Source organism: Capronia epimyces, assembly GCF_000585565.1.
Source record: "Capronia epimyces CBS 606.96 chromosome Unknown aczIQ-supercont1.5, whole genome shotgun sequence".
Lineage (NCBI taxonomy): Eukaryota > Fungi > Ascomycota > Eurotiomycetes > Chaetothyriales > Herpotrichiellaceae > Capronia > Capronia epimyces.
This window is the reverse complement of record NW_006912908.1, coordinates 460227-474684: the sequence shown is the minus strand read 5'-3', so window position 1 is coordinate 474684 and position 14458 is coordinate 460227. Positions and strand designations below refer to the sequence as shown.

General features: G+C 51.7%; 4 protein-coding genes across 4 annotated transcripts; 2 read left to right on the top strand and 2 right to left on the bottom strand.

The window, feature by feature from the left end:
- Positions 1–3739: 3739 nt before the first annotated feature.
- Positions 3740–4510, top strand: A1O3_06112 (uncharacterized protein; the record flags this gene model as incomplete). The annotated part of the gene is made up of 1 exon (XM_007736232.1): positions 3740–4510. One exon carries the CDS (start codon positions 3740–3742, stop codon positions 4508–4510), a length of 771 nt encoding a protein of 256 aa, XP_007734422.1.
- Positions 4511–8199: 3689 nt separating this feature from the next.
- On the top strand, positions 8200–8565 carry A1O3_06111 (uncharacterized protein; the record flags this gene model as incomplete). The annotated part of the gene is made up of 1 exon (XM_007736231.1): positions 8200–8565. One exon carries the CDS (start codon positions 8200–8202, stop codon positions 8563–8565), a length of 366 nt encoding a protein of 121 aa, XP_007734421.1.
- A 19-nt stretch (positions 8566–8584) lies between these two features.
- On the bottom strand, positions 8585–9607 carry A1O3_06110 (uncharacterized protein; the record flags this gene model as incomplete). The annotated part of the gene is made up of 1 exon (XM_007736230.1): positions 8585–9607. The coding sequence occupies one exon, from the start codon at positions 9605–9607 to the stop codon at positions 8585–8587; it is 1023 nt and encodes a 340-aa protein (XP_007734420.1).
- Positions 9608–11238: 1631 nt separating this feature from the next.
- A1O3_06109 (uncharacterized protein) lies at positions 11239–11941 on the bottom strand (the record flags this gene model as incomplete). The annotated part of the gene is made up of 2 exons (XM_007736229.1): positions 11239–11577; positions 11648–11941. 2 exons carry the CDS (start codon positions 11939–11941, stop codon positions 11239–11241), a joined length of 633 nt encoding a protein of 210 aa, XP_007734419.1.
- Positions 11942–14458: the final 2517 nt, after the last annotated feature.

Sequence of the window (14458 nt, the reverse complement as noted above, 5' to 3'; positions counted from 1 at the left end):
AGTAAGTACCAGGGCTTTACGGAGGTGGATGATTGAATGGCGTGGATGATTGAATGGCGTGGATGATTGAATGGCGTGGATGATTGAATGCCAGAACGGTGTATCCGTCCTCCCTATAGTGTACTCCGTAGGGTGTGCGGTGATTATGATCGTGTCATATGGGAGAGTACATCCTCTGTAGGGGCTGTAATGAGAGCGAGTGGGTGGAATTGGGTGGGTGAAACTGGGTGAACTGGGTAAAAGCAAGTGGGTGAAAGTAGGTGTAGGTGGGTGGAAGAGGTACTCCGTACATGTTCTCGTATCTGCGCTTTGGCTGCTGTGCTCGCCCAGACTACAACTGTGATACCCTACAGCGCAGCAGACGACAGACGAAGCTTGCAGGGCATAGCAAGGCAGGTTGGGTTGACGACACCGACTACGACAGCGAACTCAATGTCAATGACTTACCATCGCTCACGGATACTACCTACAGGTATCTTTACGCAGATGTAGAGCGCCACAGCGCAGGCCTAAGGCCTTGAGGGAAGTGCCGACCTCGGCTATCAGGCTTCCGCATCGCCCGCTCCGCTCCCGCTCCAGTTGATACGACCGGCAAGGACTATTGTCACGAGTGCGACATTGAAAACAGTGGCCGTCCTGCCAACATGACTGCTGCACATGTTCAGCTCGGTGCTAGCCAAGGTGTGCCATTTAGCTCCCCAAGTCGTACGCATACATCAACGGTGTATACTGACACATTTCTCGACTACCTAGTACCTATTGACGCGTGTCTCCAGATTACCTAGTACCCAATTGTGCTAGACGACGACGATGACCAACCACTTAATCCCCCACGATGCGGCTGCCTCTGACGACCATAGCCTCACCCTCAAGTCGCGGAGCCGGTAACTCCCAGCGGTCCGTCCCCATTTAACCTGCCGAGCCGGGCACAGGATGAAAAGGATAGTCCAGACGAGCTGGCAAAGGATAACACCTACAACCGTGCTGGCAATGAGAAAGAGGGAGGAAACATTCATAGAGCCATGATCACAAGGACCACGCCTTCTACACTCGTACTCTCACCAGAGGCAATGGTCGTAACGAGTGCAGTGACGTGGCATAGGTTCAGATGCACCGGCATCTGTTGGCTGAATCCACGACACATTGCCAGGTTTGAGGAGACCATCGGCATGGCAAGGCGGAAGCAGAAGATGGCGGCTGTGACTCTGCGTAACTACCCAGACCGCAGCGTCACGGTGGGCGCTATCCCACACACTGTCGGTCGAGAAGAGGCTCGGTCAGTTGCGGATGGCGGTGACATGGAGCGGCTTGCAGAGGCCGTTAGCGGTGTTGTTATTTGCAACCACGTGTCAAATAGAGAGATCGAGAATGCGTTCACTTGTCAAATGGAGAGCTCGAGAACGCGTCCACCTTCCTTTCAATCCCAATCGAGCCAGGAGAGCGATGGACAAGAGACACGGACTCGGACTCAGGACGTCAGGTTCCAGCCTGTTTCCACGTTGGCTAGCTACTACTGCCCCCGGTGAGTTCTAGATCAGCGCTGTTGAGTTTCGTCCTAGTTCTGACATGCAGAATCACAGAAAGTGCTAGTGCCTTTCCAGGATCTCCCCCCTCGTCGCCTCCCATTGTCATGTATGAGGCTGTCGGCCTGAACCTGACACCAACACCATAGGAGCTCCGAGCTGAAGAACCCGAATTCGGCAACCTACCCGACCGACAGTTCTCTCCGACCATGGCGCTCCTCGCAACCGGCCTCGCCGCGTAACGAAAGAGACGTGGAATGCAAGAGAGGCCAGACATACACGGGCGAGGAGACGTTGAAGGCAAGTGAGGCCAGACACATGGGCGAAGTCTGAGGCCGAGCCGGCGCTGCCATTGTTGAACCCAGCCCGAAAGACAGACATAGACTCACTCCACTCGGCCTGGTTTCGGGAGCGGTGAAGTGCTTGGCCGGGTGGCCCGCATCGAGGATGTCTATCTGCGGAGAAGATGGTTCGATACAGTTCCTTGGGAAGTCACATGGACACCATCGCCGATCGCGATGAAGACCCCTGTTGGCGAAACACACCGGGGGCGATGCGAGGAGCTGTTCGGGAGGAGGAACGGCCACCGGAAGGTGCAGAGGAGGGCTATGGACAAGCGGCAACCGGGAAGAAATGGAAATGAGGACGTGTAGAAGCCCCCTTCTAGCCTGGCTGGGAACGTGGTGAGAAGACTGATTGGAAGAGGGTGACAATCCTTGGGATGCAAGGGTTTTGAATTAGTCGTCAATACAATGTACCACAGTACTCCGTATATGTGAGTCAATAGGCCGTACTATGGACCGAAAATTCTGATTTGGCGGTAGCTGAAAGATGATATATTTCGTGGATTGAGATCACCGATCTTACAACAACCCCAACGAGAATATGTCTGACTGCTGAACCGGACCGGATGTATGGGCCTCGGGACTCCACCACATCCAATTCCGGACCTGTCGTCCCACGATGGCGGACTGGTCCGGAACATATAGCATGTTCGAAGTCAGCATCTGGACCTGGCCAAGGGTGGTATTGCCTCCTTCTCGTCCCAATCCACCAGGATGTCTGTTGTTTGCCTTGATATCCGTATGCACAATACCCTTCTCGTGTAACGCGGCAATTTTAGGAGAGAGTCTCTCAAGATTCGTCTGGTCAAGGGAAGCGGGACGTCTTCTGGGCGAAAGAAGGTAGATAGTCCTTGAGGTCCCTATAGGCGAACATGGATTGGTCGGGAATTGCATCATGTGCTACCCGGATGTAGGGAGACGATCGAAGATGGTGTAACATGGCTTGGAAATAGTCGAAGTCGTTCTTGGACACATTCTTCAAGATGTATTGCCGGCCATCTGCTCTCTAGACGAGAAGTTATTAGATTGTAGAGCTTCAAGGTTGCATGACACCTACGAAGCAAGGTAGACGCATCCAATGGTCCTGGGTTCTCTTGTAGAATGCGAATAACAATGTACCGCCGGCCTGATTGCCGTACAGCTCGCGTAATTGCAGCCATGACGGGGCTGGGAGGAGGAAATGGCCTTGTGTAGGAGGGTTCAAAAAGTCGTGGACGTTGCGCGCCCATCCATGGTAGAAAGGAGCCCGATTGAAAGGGATGGGCGTGCGTGTCTCATCTCGGGGGCACAAATATGGACCGCCAACTCCGTCGAGGGTTCATGCTGGTGACAGCGTTGGAAAGGCCAGGATAGGTCTATGGGCGATCCTGATCGATAGATGTTGGATGATGGTGGAATCCGCCCGGGCAACTGCACACAAATGCGGCGCTGTTCCCCGTACTCGTCGGCACCAGAATGGTGACACCAGCGCCAGGACTGGCGGAGAACATGCTTTCAGTCGCGGTCACGCGTGTCGTACTCCGTACTCGACGTAGAGCTCAACGACGAAGAGGTCTGTCTGCCTACGCGACCTGTCGCCTGCGCGATCTTGGTACCTATTTGGGGAAACTCTAAAGGCGGCGGCACTTTCCACCATATTCGGCAGAATATTTCCCTGGCACATGCGTGACTATAGATCGTAGACCGCTCATTGTAAACAGACACACTACTCTTGATATACTACACTGTACTACGACTACTGAGTAGTACAAGTCGTCTAAACGATTCCACTTCGACTTAGTAGTATTAGTACAGTACCACCATCCCCATCCCCTTCCCCTGCCCCATCAGCATCCATCCACTTTTCTCCACCGCCTCAGCCTCAGCCTCACCATGGATCGAGAGAGAGAAATGGAGCCGATTTCAATTTCCATTGACTCAATCCCGGCCTTTGTCAATGGAGGGCCTGTTTTTCCTATTGACTCTGTCCCGACCTTTAATGGAGGGCCTGTTCACCCCATTGACTCAATCACGACTTTTATTAATGGAGGGTCTGTTCACCATCACCTGGACCAGCCTGAGCACACAATCAGCCAGAGTCTGCTGATCTTGTGTTGTTTGACCGCCGTTTCAAGTCTCCATTATGAGATCGGCGATACCCGGTCGCTGGAGGACTTCCTGCAACGCGAAGAGGACGCCTGGTGGCCAAGGGTGGGAACCGAAGACTACAACGGCCTCCAAGATGCACAGACTGAACAGATCATCAGCTGGGAAGGCTGTACCGCGGCCTTCGAGTCGACCTTCGCCCAACACGATGGCCCAACATTCCACGAACTGCGGAGTCAACTGCGGCACATTCTTGAAGAGATTGGCCAACTAGCCACCTGGCCTCCGCAGCCGGCCTTTGCAGGGCTGCGTCAATTGACCTCCAAGCATTTCGACTGGAAAATGAGCCTTTGGCTCGTACTCTTCAGCTGTGCCACCACGCCTGCCACGTCACGCCTGTCCGCGGAATTCTGGAACACCCAACAGCACGATTTGCAGCAACTGGCCATGTTTCTGAACACCTCGCCTCTCTTTCGGACTCCTCTTACTGTCAATGACCTCAAAGACTGGATCGAGAAGCTGGAGCTCGTGTTTTGTGGGCCCCGACGAGAGAAGTGAGTCTTGACTTTATTCTACGACTCAAGGTTTCCAAGTTGTTCTTTCTCACCACGCATTTCTTCTACAGTTCTCCTCAGCCGACCCCGATATACGTGGTGACATTTTACTTGTGCGAAGAAGATGATGATGCCTTCATCACACATTTTCGTCAACTACCCGGTCGTTCCACACTTTGCCGAACCACCAGCTCGGAGCCTGCCAAACACCAGTACCGATGTATCTCTGAACAAGACGAATCGTCCTCTTCGCCCACCTCTGAGGACCTTATCATTGGGAACCAGCAGCCAACATACCACGAAGCAATTCCATGCTCGGAGTCTGCACGCCAACATTGGACCGAAATTGTCCGCGAGTCCTCGGTGCTGTTGGATCACCGTTGTCCAAGGCCGGTCTCGACGGTGAGTGTGAGTGGTGAAGACCAAAACTGAGCCTCGGGTGGTCCATGCAGGATTACGCTTAGCTTGATGGACGTGAGGAATTGACTGGATGCACTTGAGGAATTGACCTTGATGGACGTGAGGAATTGACTGGATGCACTTGAGGAATTGACCTTGATGGACGTAAGGAATCGACCTAGACGCACTTATGAAAGGGGTTGACCCGGTTTGGAAAAAGGAAAGGAAAAGATTACCTTGAGCAAGAAAGACCGAGCACGGACCTTTGGACGGAAAACCAAAAAGTACTGTGGAGGCAGGCTACTGATTACACGCGGCCTTTTGAAATCTTTTTCGACGGTGGCACCAGCCAGAAAACAAAACGAACAGCGAGAACAGTTCGATGACAACGAGAACGAGAACGAGAACGAGAACGACATAACGACAAAGGAGTAAGGATACTAGGTAGGAGACACGAAATCAGCCAAAAACAGCAAACAACAACGACAACGACATAACGACAAAGGAGTAAGGATAGGAGACATGAAATCAGCCAAAAAAAAAACAGCAAGCAGACAACGAGAACCTTCGACAGCAATAACAACGACATAACGACAAGGAGGAAGGAGGGATACGAAATCATCCCCAGGGGGTCTGGTATGGTTGACATGAGCAACGAGTCTAGGTTAGTTTGGAAGAGTGGTTTAGTTTGCAAGGGTCTGGTATGTTGAATTGGACATGAGCAACGATGTCTGATTTAGTTGGCAACAATCTGATTTGGTTTTGTTTGGTTTGGTCTAGTTTCGTTTACAAGCTGAATACCAAAATTCTCATTCTCATTCTCGTTTCTCATCCTCATTCTCACTAATCCATGTCTGTTGGTGTGGTACTCAGGTCAAGCCAGGTCAGATCAGGGCAGGTCAGGGGTTCCGACCACTGTGAAAAGGTTGCGGTTGCGGTGGCGGTGGCGGTCGCAGTGGCGGCCATCTCAAGGACTCCCTTACTAGAGTCTGTAAGGACGGTCTTACGATTCAATTGGGACGAGACTCATGTCTTGGACTCTGGGCATTATGCTGTGAGGCTGGTTGTGATGTAGCATGCCTTATGGACTACAGCACCCGTACTGGTCCTAGCTGCAAATCCGAATAATATAATAATTAAGGGTTTCTCTACTGTCAAATTTAGGCTAAGGGGCACTAACTTAGGCACTCCCAGCCTTGCCCTTTAACCGGAAGACTTAGGCTTAGGGGCTGGTAAAGGTATAGACACGCCTATATAGTCTGGGTTTAGGCTAAGGCTCCCCTCCTCCTCGTCTCTATCAAACTTAGGCACTAGCTTGGGCATTCCCAGCCTTGCCCTTTGACCGGAAGGCCACTAGAGGTGGAATAGGCACGCCCCTTAACCCACCTAATATAGTCTGGGCTTAGGCTTAGGGCTCCCCGCATACCCCTTTGACAGAGAACATGGAACATTTCGACCGTTGACAGACTGGTGGGTCCTATCGATAGAATGAGAGTGGCAATGAGAGTGAGAATGGGACAATATGTGTCATCATGGCCATCATTGCTGGGACTGCGACTGACACTGGAACTGGACATGGAGCTGGAACTGACACTGGGACTGGGACTGGGACTGGGACTGGGACTGGGACTGGGACTGGGACTGGGACTGGGACTGGGACTGGGACTGACACTGAAACTCGGTAGCTGTCCTCCGAACGCATTGCATCAGCAAGTAAGCTTTACGCACCAAACTACCAGCTGCCAGCTCGCTGCCCGGCACGGCACTGCCAGTTCTGCTGATCCCTTCCCTCTGCTTTTACAGTATTCGGTTCTGACATCCATGCAGTCTGGTGGTACAACTATGACTGTACGGAGTATACCGTGATAGTTAGTACCCGGCCTCAGGTATAGTAGCTCCGACCATCCGGGCCAGGTACAGGTACTATCTCCCTCCATATCACCCTCTCTCGAGTTAAACTGGCCAATTTAAGTTAAGAGAATTGAAATAGGTTGAGTTGAGCTAGGTTGAGTATTACTAGAGTCTGTAGATGTCAAAGGTGAAAATGTTCCATGTTCCATGTTTGCTATCAAGGGGTTAAGGGGCCTAAGCCTAGAGTATTACCTAGGTAGGTGTGCCTACTTCAGTCTCTGGTTAAAGAACAAAGCTGGGAATGCCTAAGTTAGTGCTCAAGTTTGACATAGGGAGGCGTGGCATTCTCCATACTCCGCACTGTAACTTCATACGGAGTACATGCTAATATAGTTTAGTTGGTTGGTTAGTACGGATACTTTGGGAAGTACTCCGTACTTTGGCTTTAAGTTGGGTATATATCGCCCCTCGCCCCACCTTCGCCAGCCTTGTGCTTGTCCGATGTTTCCTTCTACTGCAACATACCTACCTACCTACTTAGTACTCTGCGGGCGCTGCTATCCGGTCACGCTGCATCTGGCCTTAGTAGTAGCATTGCATGTAGCCCAACGAACATTCCGATTACTGTACAATCGCCTATGTATATCAGGCTGGCTGTGAGCGAAACAACGATAGGCGGAAACACACAAACATAATAGCAATCAATGATAGACGCAAACACAAACACAGCAGCAAACAACGATAAACGAGAACACAGCAACAACGATAGGCGGAATCACATGAGCAAACAATAGAAACTTGAAACCACTTATGCTTATACATCCCAAGCCTGGCTCGCTCCCAGTCAAGAGGGCAAGCTCCATGTCCAATGCGCGGGGCAACATACACCATACTCCATAACCAGGGTCTTCCTGTGCCAGGCGAGTGCTAGGCCAGGTAGGTGCCAGGATCAGTCTGCCGTTCCCTCGCCATGCTCGTACGTTACACGTGTTCGTGGTGGGGCCGGTTGGGCTACTGTTCAACCTCGTAAGGCTCAACAGATTCTTAGAAAGGCTGAAATTGACGCGGGGCATTCAGGCAGAAACCCAACTCCTTCATCTTTGTTAGTGCGTCAACTTGGCTCCGTTAGCGGCAACTTGGAAGGAGACGAACGAACGATTTACAGAAGCAGACGGACTGAGTCCTTAGAGGTACAGTAATCCAAGACTTCTCGCTTAGGGACTAGGTGGTTGGCTGATGACTTACAGTACTGTACCAGGCAACACAACACAACAGCAACGACAAATACAAATCCTCATACCCATAACCTATTGTCATCGAGTATCCTGTCGGAATCCTCACAACCTATTCTCCTCAAATCCTCATAACCTATTCTCCTCGATCATCCTGTCGAAATCCTCATAGCCTATTCTCCTCGAGTATTCTGTCGGACATGTCGCAAGCATGGCAACCTACAATGTCTATATTGCCGAGTACATATCGATGCCGATCTTCCACAATTTACTCTATATCGAGTTTGAGCCAGGAAAAGGAAGAATGTACCATGTGACAGGAGGACACAACGTCGGATGGCAATACGAAACGAGAGAGAAGGACAAGATCGATGACTCCATCCAGTTCTACGGGAAACATCCAAAGGGGACAATAGCCGGGGCGGATCTACAAAAGGTGGACCAGATTTGTCGCACAGTGCCAATGCCGAGAAATCAGGTCCTCTACGGAGTTCCACGTAATAAGGATTGCCGACATTGGGTGCTCGACGCCCTGGCTAAGATGGAGCAGCAAGGTGTTTTCAAACCGAGCAAGTAGATGGCAATGGCAGCCAACCCTACCATCCAATTTCTTGTTCCAACATGGCGAACCAAGCGTATTCATGCGGAAACGGCTCCAGGAAGTCGTCGACCCATCGGTACCAGTCGTTTTCAAACCACGATGCAAAGATGGTATTGGAGTATTCCCAGTAGGTCGGATACCAGCCCGCACTCTCCCAGTCAAGCAAGACGATGTCGACTGTGGGCCCGGGTCGGATCATGATGTTCTTCTTCTGGATATCTCCATGCGTCAGAACTGGTGCGTGGCCGTGCAAGACTTGAGGGAGAACTCGTTGGTAGAATTCCCCCTTGTTGTTGAGAGCCTCGGAGGCGCAGCATTTCCTAATCATAGCATCGTTGAACTCTGCCTCGGTGTCGAACGGGCCGTTGTCGCAAAAGTTGTTGGAGGGACGGAAAATACTATGAAGGAGAGGCCCTTTGTCGAGACTGCAATACGCAGCTGGTGATTCAACATTGCGTATTTCTCTCAGGTACTCCTTCAAGTGTGTAATAATCTCCCGCTTCTTCGGATCGTCGAACGTGTCCCATGTTTCCTTCAAGGTGTGGCCGTGTATTCTTTCCATAACTATAAAATTGTGCCCATTATCATGGTAGAGGGCGTAGACTCGAGGGACAGGAACTCGTGTCTGCTGTCGGATAAACATCATCATTCGACCTTCCTCGAGATTCAGCCATTTTCCATATTTAGCAACGAAGTGAGGGCCAACCGCGACGACTTTTGTCGCATAAGTTTCATCCCGCATGTATTCGCCGGAACTTTCGATCTCGGCAGTAGTGGGCAATGGCGCCGGCAAATCGACCACGGGTGCGTAATATGGGGCTGAGGGGATCGTTAAGGACGACGATTGCGGCAACAATGTTTCCAGCATGCCCGTCTTCCGCCACTGGAGGTCTAGAGTATTGAAGAGGCAGTGGTCCGATTCGATGTCGCTGGCAGTAGGTAATAGCGCAGGCAAATCGACCGTGTATAGGTAGTAGGGGTCGGAGGTTGCGGACGTTAGGGTCGATGTTTGCGCCATGTTTGTCTTCGGCCGCTGGAGGCACAGAGTTCGAAGGGACAATAGGCCAATGCAAACAAAGCCCCCAAGGATAGGTGCAGTAAATGGGAAGAGCAAGGTACTTTCCAAATGGTGTTCAGCTCAATGAAGAGTACAGTACTCCGTAAGTAGGTAGGATTGATTCCGAACAGGAAGGAGACGGGGTCGGAAAGTAGGCCGAAGCATGTGATGATCTTCCATAGTTTGCGGAACAAGAGTCGGCCCGGCGCGTCACCTAAATCTAGTAAATTAATTAGTTTAGGCCGGCTGCGGGGGGGTATGTGCATTTGAAATGCACGTGCCTCCTCGTGAGCTGCGCTACTTTGAAACCAGGAGTCCAATTTCTTGGACTCTCTCCGAAGTCTGCTTCCTTCTTCCACCTCTCTTCTCAATTCCTACAACCCCTCCACCAAGATGAGCACTGGTAGAATTGACAGCTTCGTCGGCACACAGGAGGAATATATCCAGTATCTCGAGTTTCTGGTAGACTCATATCGACGATCCTCTTTGACCGATGCATCAGCCACACAACCATCGCAGGAGCCATTGCCGGCTGCGGAAGGGTTGCTTCGCACACACCACCGAATTTCACTAGACCCAAATCACCAGATTGTGAACATGAGCGTCCACTTCTACCCCGTCGCAAACAAAAACCGTCGTCCAGTTTGACTTTGCCCTTTGGAAACCTGACCGAAAGAAAAGCCGTTCTGGCGGCGGCAATGCGTGGAAAACAGCTGCAAATAGACTGGTACAAGGCACGCCGCAGAATCATTGGTGATTGGAAACCCTTGACAAGCTAGGGATCTCCCGCGATGCTAAAGCCGTTACATTCCTGATCAGCGACAACTTCCAAGCCCCGACCTTGATGGATACCTGTCGGGAGAAACGCCCTTGCAACCACATTCACCAGTCCAATAGAGAGACTGAAGACCTACGCCCTGGAAATGGTTCAACGCCAGGATCGAGCCTACCTGACCCTCCGATTCGCGCGTTTTTCGAAATTCCTCCTTCTTTCCGCACGCGTTGTTATGCTGCAACATTGGGGGACACCAAAAGAAGAAGTGCTTGAGAAAGTTACATTGTGTCAAGGAAACGAACTGAGTGAGAAATATGACATGGATCTTTTAAGAGTGGTACGGTTCTTGAACCGAACGATTGACTGCCTCGATACAAACGGCTGGAATAATCGAGGGACGAATTGCTCCTAGTTTGTGAGGATATCTTCTCGCTTGAAGCAGCTTCAGCCTCTCACTTCTCCCAGGGAACCAGTCACTGGCTTCATACCATTCACTCTCGTCCGCGCCTGAGGAGAGCCTCAAATTCCTGATGGAGCGGATTTGCATTCCTCCATACGTGGGGCATCCATTGACCGAAAGCAACAATGGAGAGACGAGGCTGCGTCTATTCGTGCCGAGTCTCGTACAAGCAATGACGGGAAAAAGCGTCGAGTCTGTTCCCTCCCTTGTCGCCCGGGTTATTGCAACTCAGATGGCGAGGCTGACTGATGTAGGGTCGCACTCATCGGTCAACTCCTTGGATACCAATTCTCCGACATGCTGCCATACAAACTGGGCAACCCGTGGAGGGCCACAATATTGCAGGAGCGACAACAATCAGATCTTGAAGACAAGACAGACACCTCCTCCTCCGCCCGTGGCCGGGAACCAAACGTTTGCGTCGCCATCGACACACACATCTTCACCCTTCCTGAGAGGCATGAAAAAGCCGTTATGTACATCCAGATCCTCCACTGCAATGAAAACAACCGTTTCTGCATGTTCATTGTGTATCCGAAGCCCATCGTCTTCTCTTACGCGCTTCCAGTATCTTCCGGCTTCGTACGGCCGTTCGTTCAGCCGGAACAGACAATAACCGCACAGTAGGTTCGAAGCGTCTATGTGGCTCGGTGATCGCTTGACTGCAGCAGCTGCACGCTGAGGGTTTGCAGGGTTCTTGCAGTCATGTTAGCATGTTCGCCTGCACAGCAAGCTCCATCCTACTGGGTACACGTCTGACACACACCTCAATCCACGTGTCGGCAAGCGAGCGGACGATTTCCCTCCACCCCTTGAATTCTACAATCTCGTACATATATTGAATATGGGTGTGAGCCAGATAGATAGGTAAACGAGCAGCATTCTTGATTCCCGTCTTCAACGTGTCCAGGATCTCGGGAGATACGCTTCGACCGACGGCGGGCCTAAATTCAGCAGCCTGTCGTTTCCCTGGATCCTCCTCCTCCTCCTCCTTAAGGTCGGGCTCAATCTTGATTTGCCTGGTAGTTGAAGTCCCGAAGAAGGCTTTGCGAGATGTCATGTTGGTGGAGGTGAAGGTGGACGGCTCGGTCGCCACGGTATATATAGCCTTGAGAGTTCGTCGACGGTCACCACATTATATAAAGTCGTGAGAGTTCGTTGACGGTCACCACGGTATATAAAATCTTGAGAGCTCGTCGACGTTGAGGGTTAGAAGTCCCGAGGAAGCAATTTGAACTTGCAGTCGTCATCGATCAAGCTCTCCTTCAAGTCAGGTGTTTATCGAAAGGAAAGCAACAAAGATCACACCACCATCACCACCACCACCATGGCCACCACCATGGACATAGGGGGACCACTATCGCCCAGTCAATTCAACCAAATCAAGACCATTGAGGAGCAAAGCACCATTGAGATCGACCCGGAACTTCTTCGTACGCTAGGAGAACTCTTCGTTCGGTACGGGCAGCATGCTGACTTCGGCATTTGTCTCGTCCATCGTCACCGGAGTCTCGTCGAAAACCACACAGTGGTACATTCCTATCCGTCCAAGGGCATCGACGAATGCAAGATGCAGCCTATCGGGCGTCCTGACCCTGACCACACGCTTTTCCCTTGCTTTTCATCCTGGGCGAAGGCCCCTTAGCTTGTCCACTTGAATATTCGTCCGGGCCTGAAATTCAACCCGAAGTCCCCTTGCACCCTTTCTTGCCGAGCTGGCGCAATTCATTGTCGAGCACCGACTCGGTGAGATTCTCGGTCTCTGCCGTGCTTCTCCCTCCAAACCACCCTGGACAGAATATTCCGGTGGCGACGGTAGCACACTTGCGATACAGGCAACAGAGCGTGAGGACAGCGACACCTTTGGCCAGGAACGCGTCATCACCCAATGGGGCTCTATCTTGGAGGGGGGAGGGTCAGGGTCAGGATCGGCCAAACTAAGGGTCAGGCCACTGCGTGAATGCAGACGGCCTGAATGCGGAGGCCACCGGAATGACTATTGTTCACTCACACACTCACCACTGACTCACTGATTGGATTCGCTAAATCTGCCTGCAAGCCTTCGACATGGCAGATATAGACGTCAAGTCCATACATCCAAGCAATACCACAGTATGCATGGGTTGCGGCCAGAGATACAGGACCGTTAGATGACGCCAGGAGATACAGTACCGTTAGATGGCTGCAGGAGATACAGTACCATCTGATGGCACCAGCGTGTTGCCAAGGTGGCTGTAACGCATGATCCTTACATTCAGACATATATGCGTAAGAGTCTTCCATGTTTCGAAAGGTGCCCTAGAGCATAGGTCACAGTACGCAGAATAACTCTTGCTCTTGTACGGAGTATCTGAGCACAGGTCAGGGATGCAGAATAGCTCTTGTACTCGTTCTCGTACGGAGTATCTGAAGTCCAGTCCACCCCGGAAACAAACCCATTGTCAAGGACCCAGTCGATCAGCGGAGGGCTTGACTTATCAGATACACCGTCCCACACGCTTCACCCCAAACCTCCTAGTCAGGAGATAGCCTCGGCGACGGCGCGGTTGTTTGATAACAGGTCGCAGTCTCCATCAAGGCCGTGGACCCTTATTTGATGTCGTGGAGCCGGAGCTGGAGCCGTCTTTGATGTCGTGGAGCCGTAGCCGTAGCCCGAGCCTTCTTAACCCACCGTCGGCCCGTCGGCCCGTAACGACAAAGTCGACCACCCCTCCTGCTTTCAGCAGTCGGATAAGAGAGGGGCAGCCTCGGCCAGCAGCCGATGCGGGAAGAATTGGAATGGGACCACTAGAGAGTCCACGCCGCACGGCCTTGATGGAGACTGCGGCTGTTAGTATGTACGGAGTACCCCATTCTATAGCAAGGTAGCTAGCTAAGGTCTACTCCGTACTCCGTATATAGCAAGGTCTACTCCGTACCCCGTACGGATACATATAGCAAGGTAGCTAGCTAAGGTCTACTCCGTACCCCATACATATACGTAGCAAGGTAGCTAAGGTCCACGTCGTCGATGTACAGAGAACGGAGCACGGAGCACTGCAGCTTAGCCGTAGGGCTGGGGTTGGCGATATCAGAGGCAGGAACGGAGAAGAGATTTGAATTAGTCATATTGTCCAAGTGAGATATAACACCGTGATAAGGCTACCTGAACGACTGCCACGTGATGAGGCTACCTGATACCCGATAGATTATCACATGCTCCCACGTCATACAATGTATCGGCAGACCTGCCCCCCGCCCTTCAAGTTTGTGCCCTTCAAGTTTGTTGTTTGTTGTTTGTTGCGAGACTGCGATTCCATTTACTCCGCACTTACTCCGTACTCCGTACAGTATTACTACTCTTCCATTCCTCCTCGGACTTATGTCATTCTATGCTGCTTAGCGACTAGACTATGTTCGTGGCTCACTGCCATGTGATCCTCTGCGTAGTCGGTCCTCCGCTTCACCTATCATCAGCACCAATCTACCTGCTCCTTCACCCTGTCATCGGCACCAATCTACCTGCCCGTTCATCCTATCATCGGCACCAAACGTCGCGAGAAGGATGTTCCATCTATGACATCTCTCTGAGGCTGAG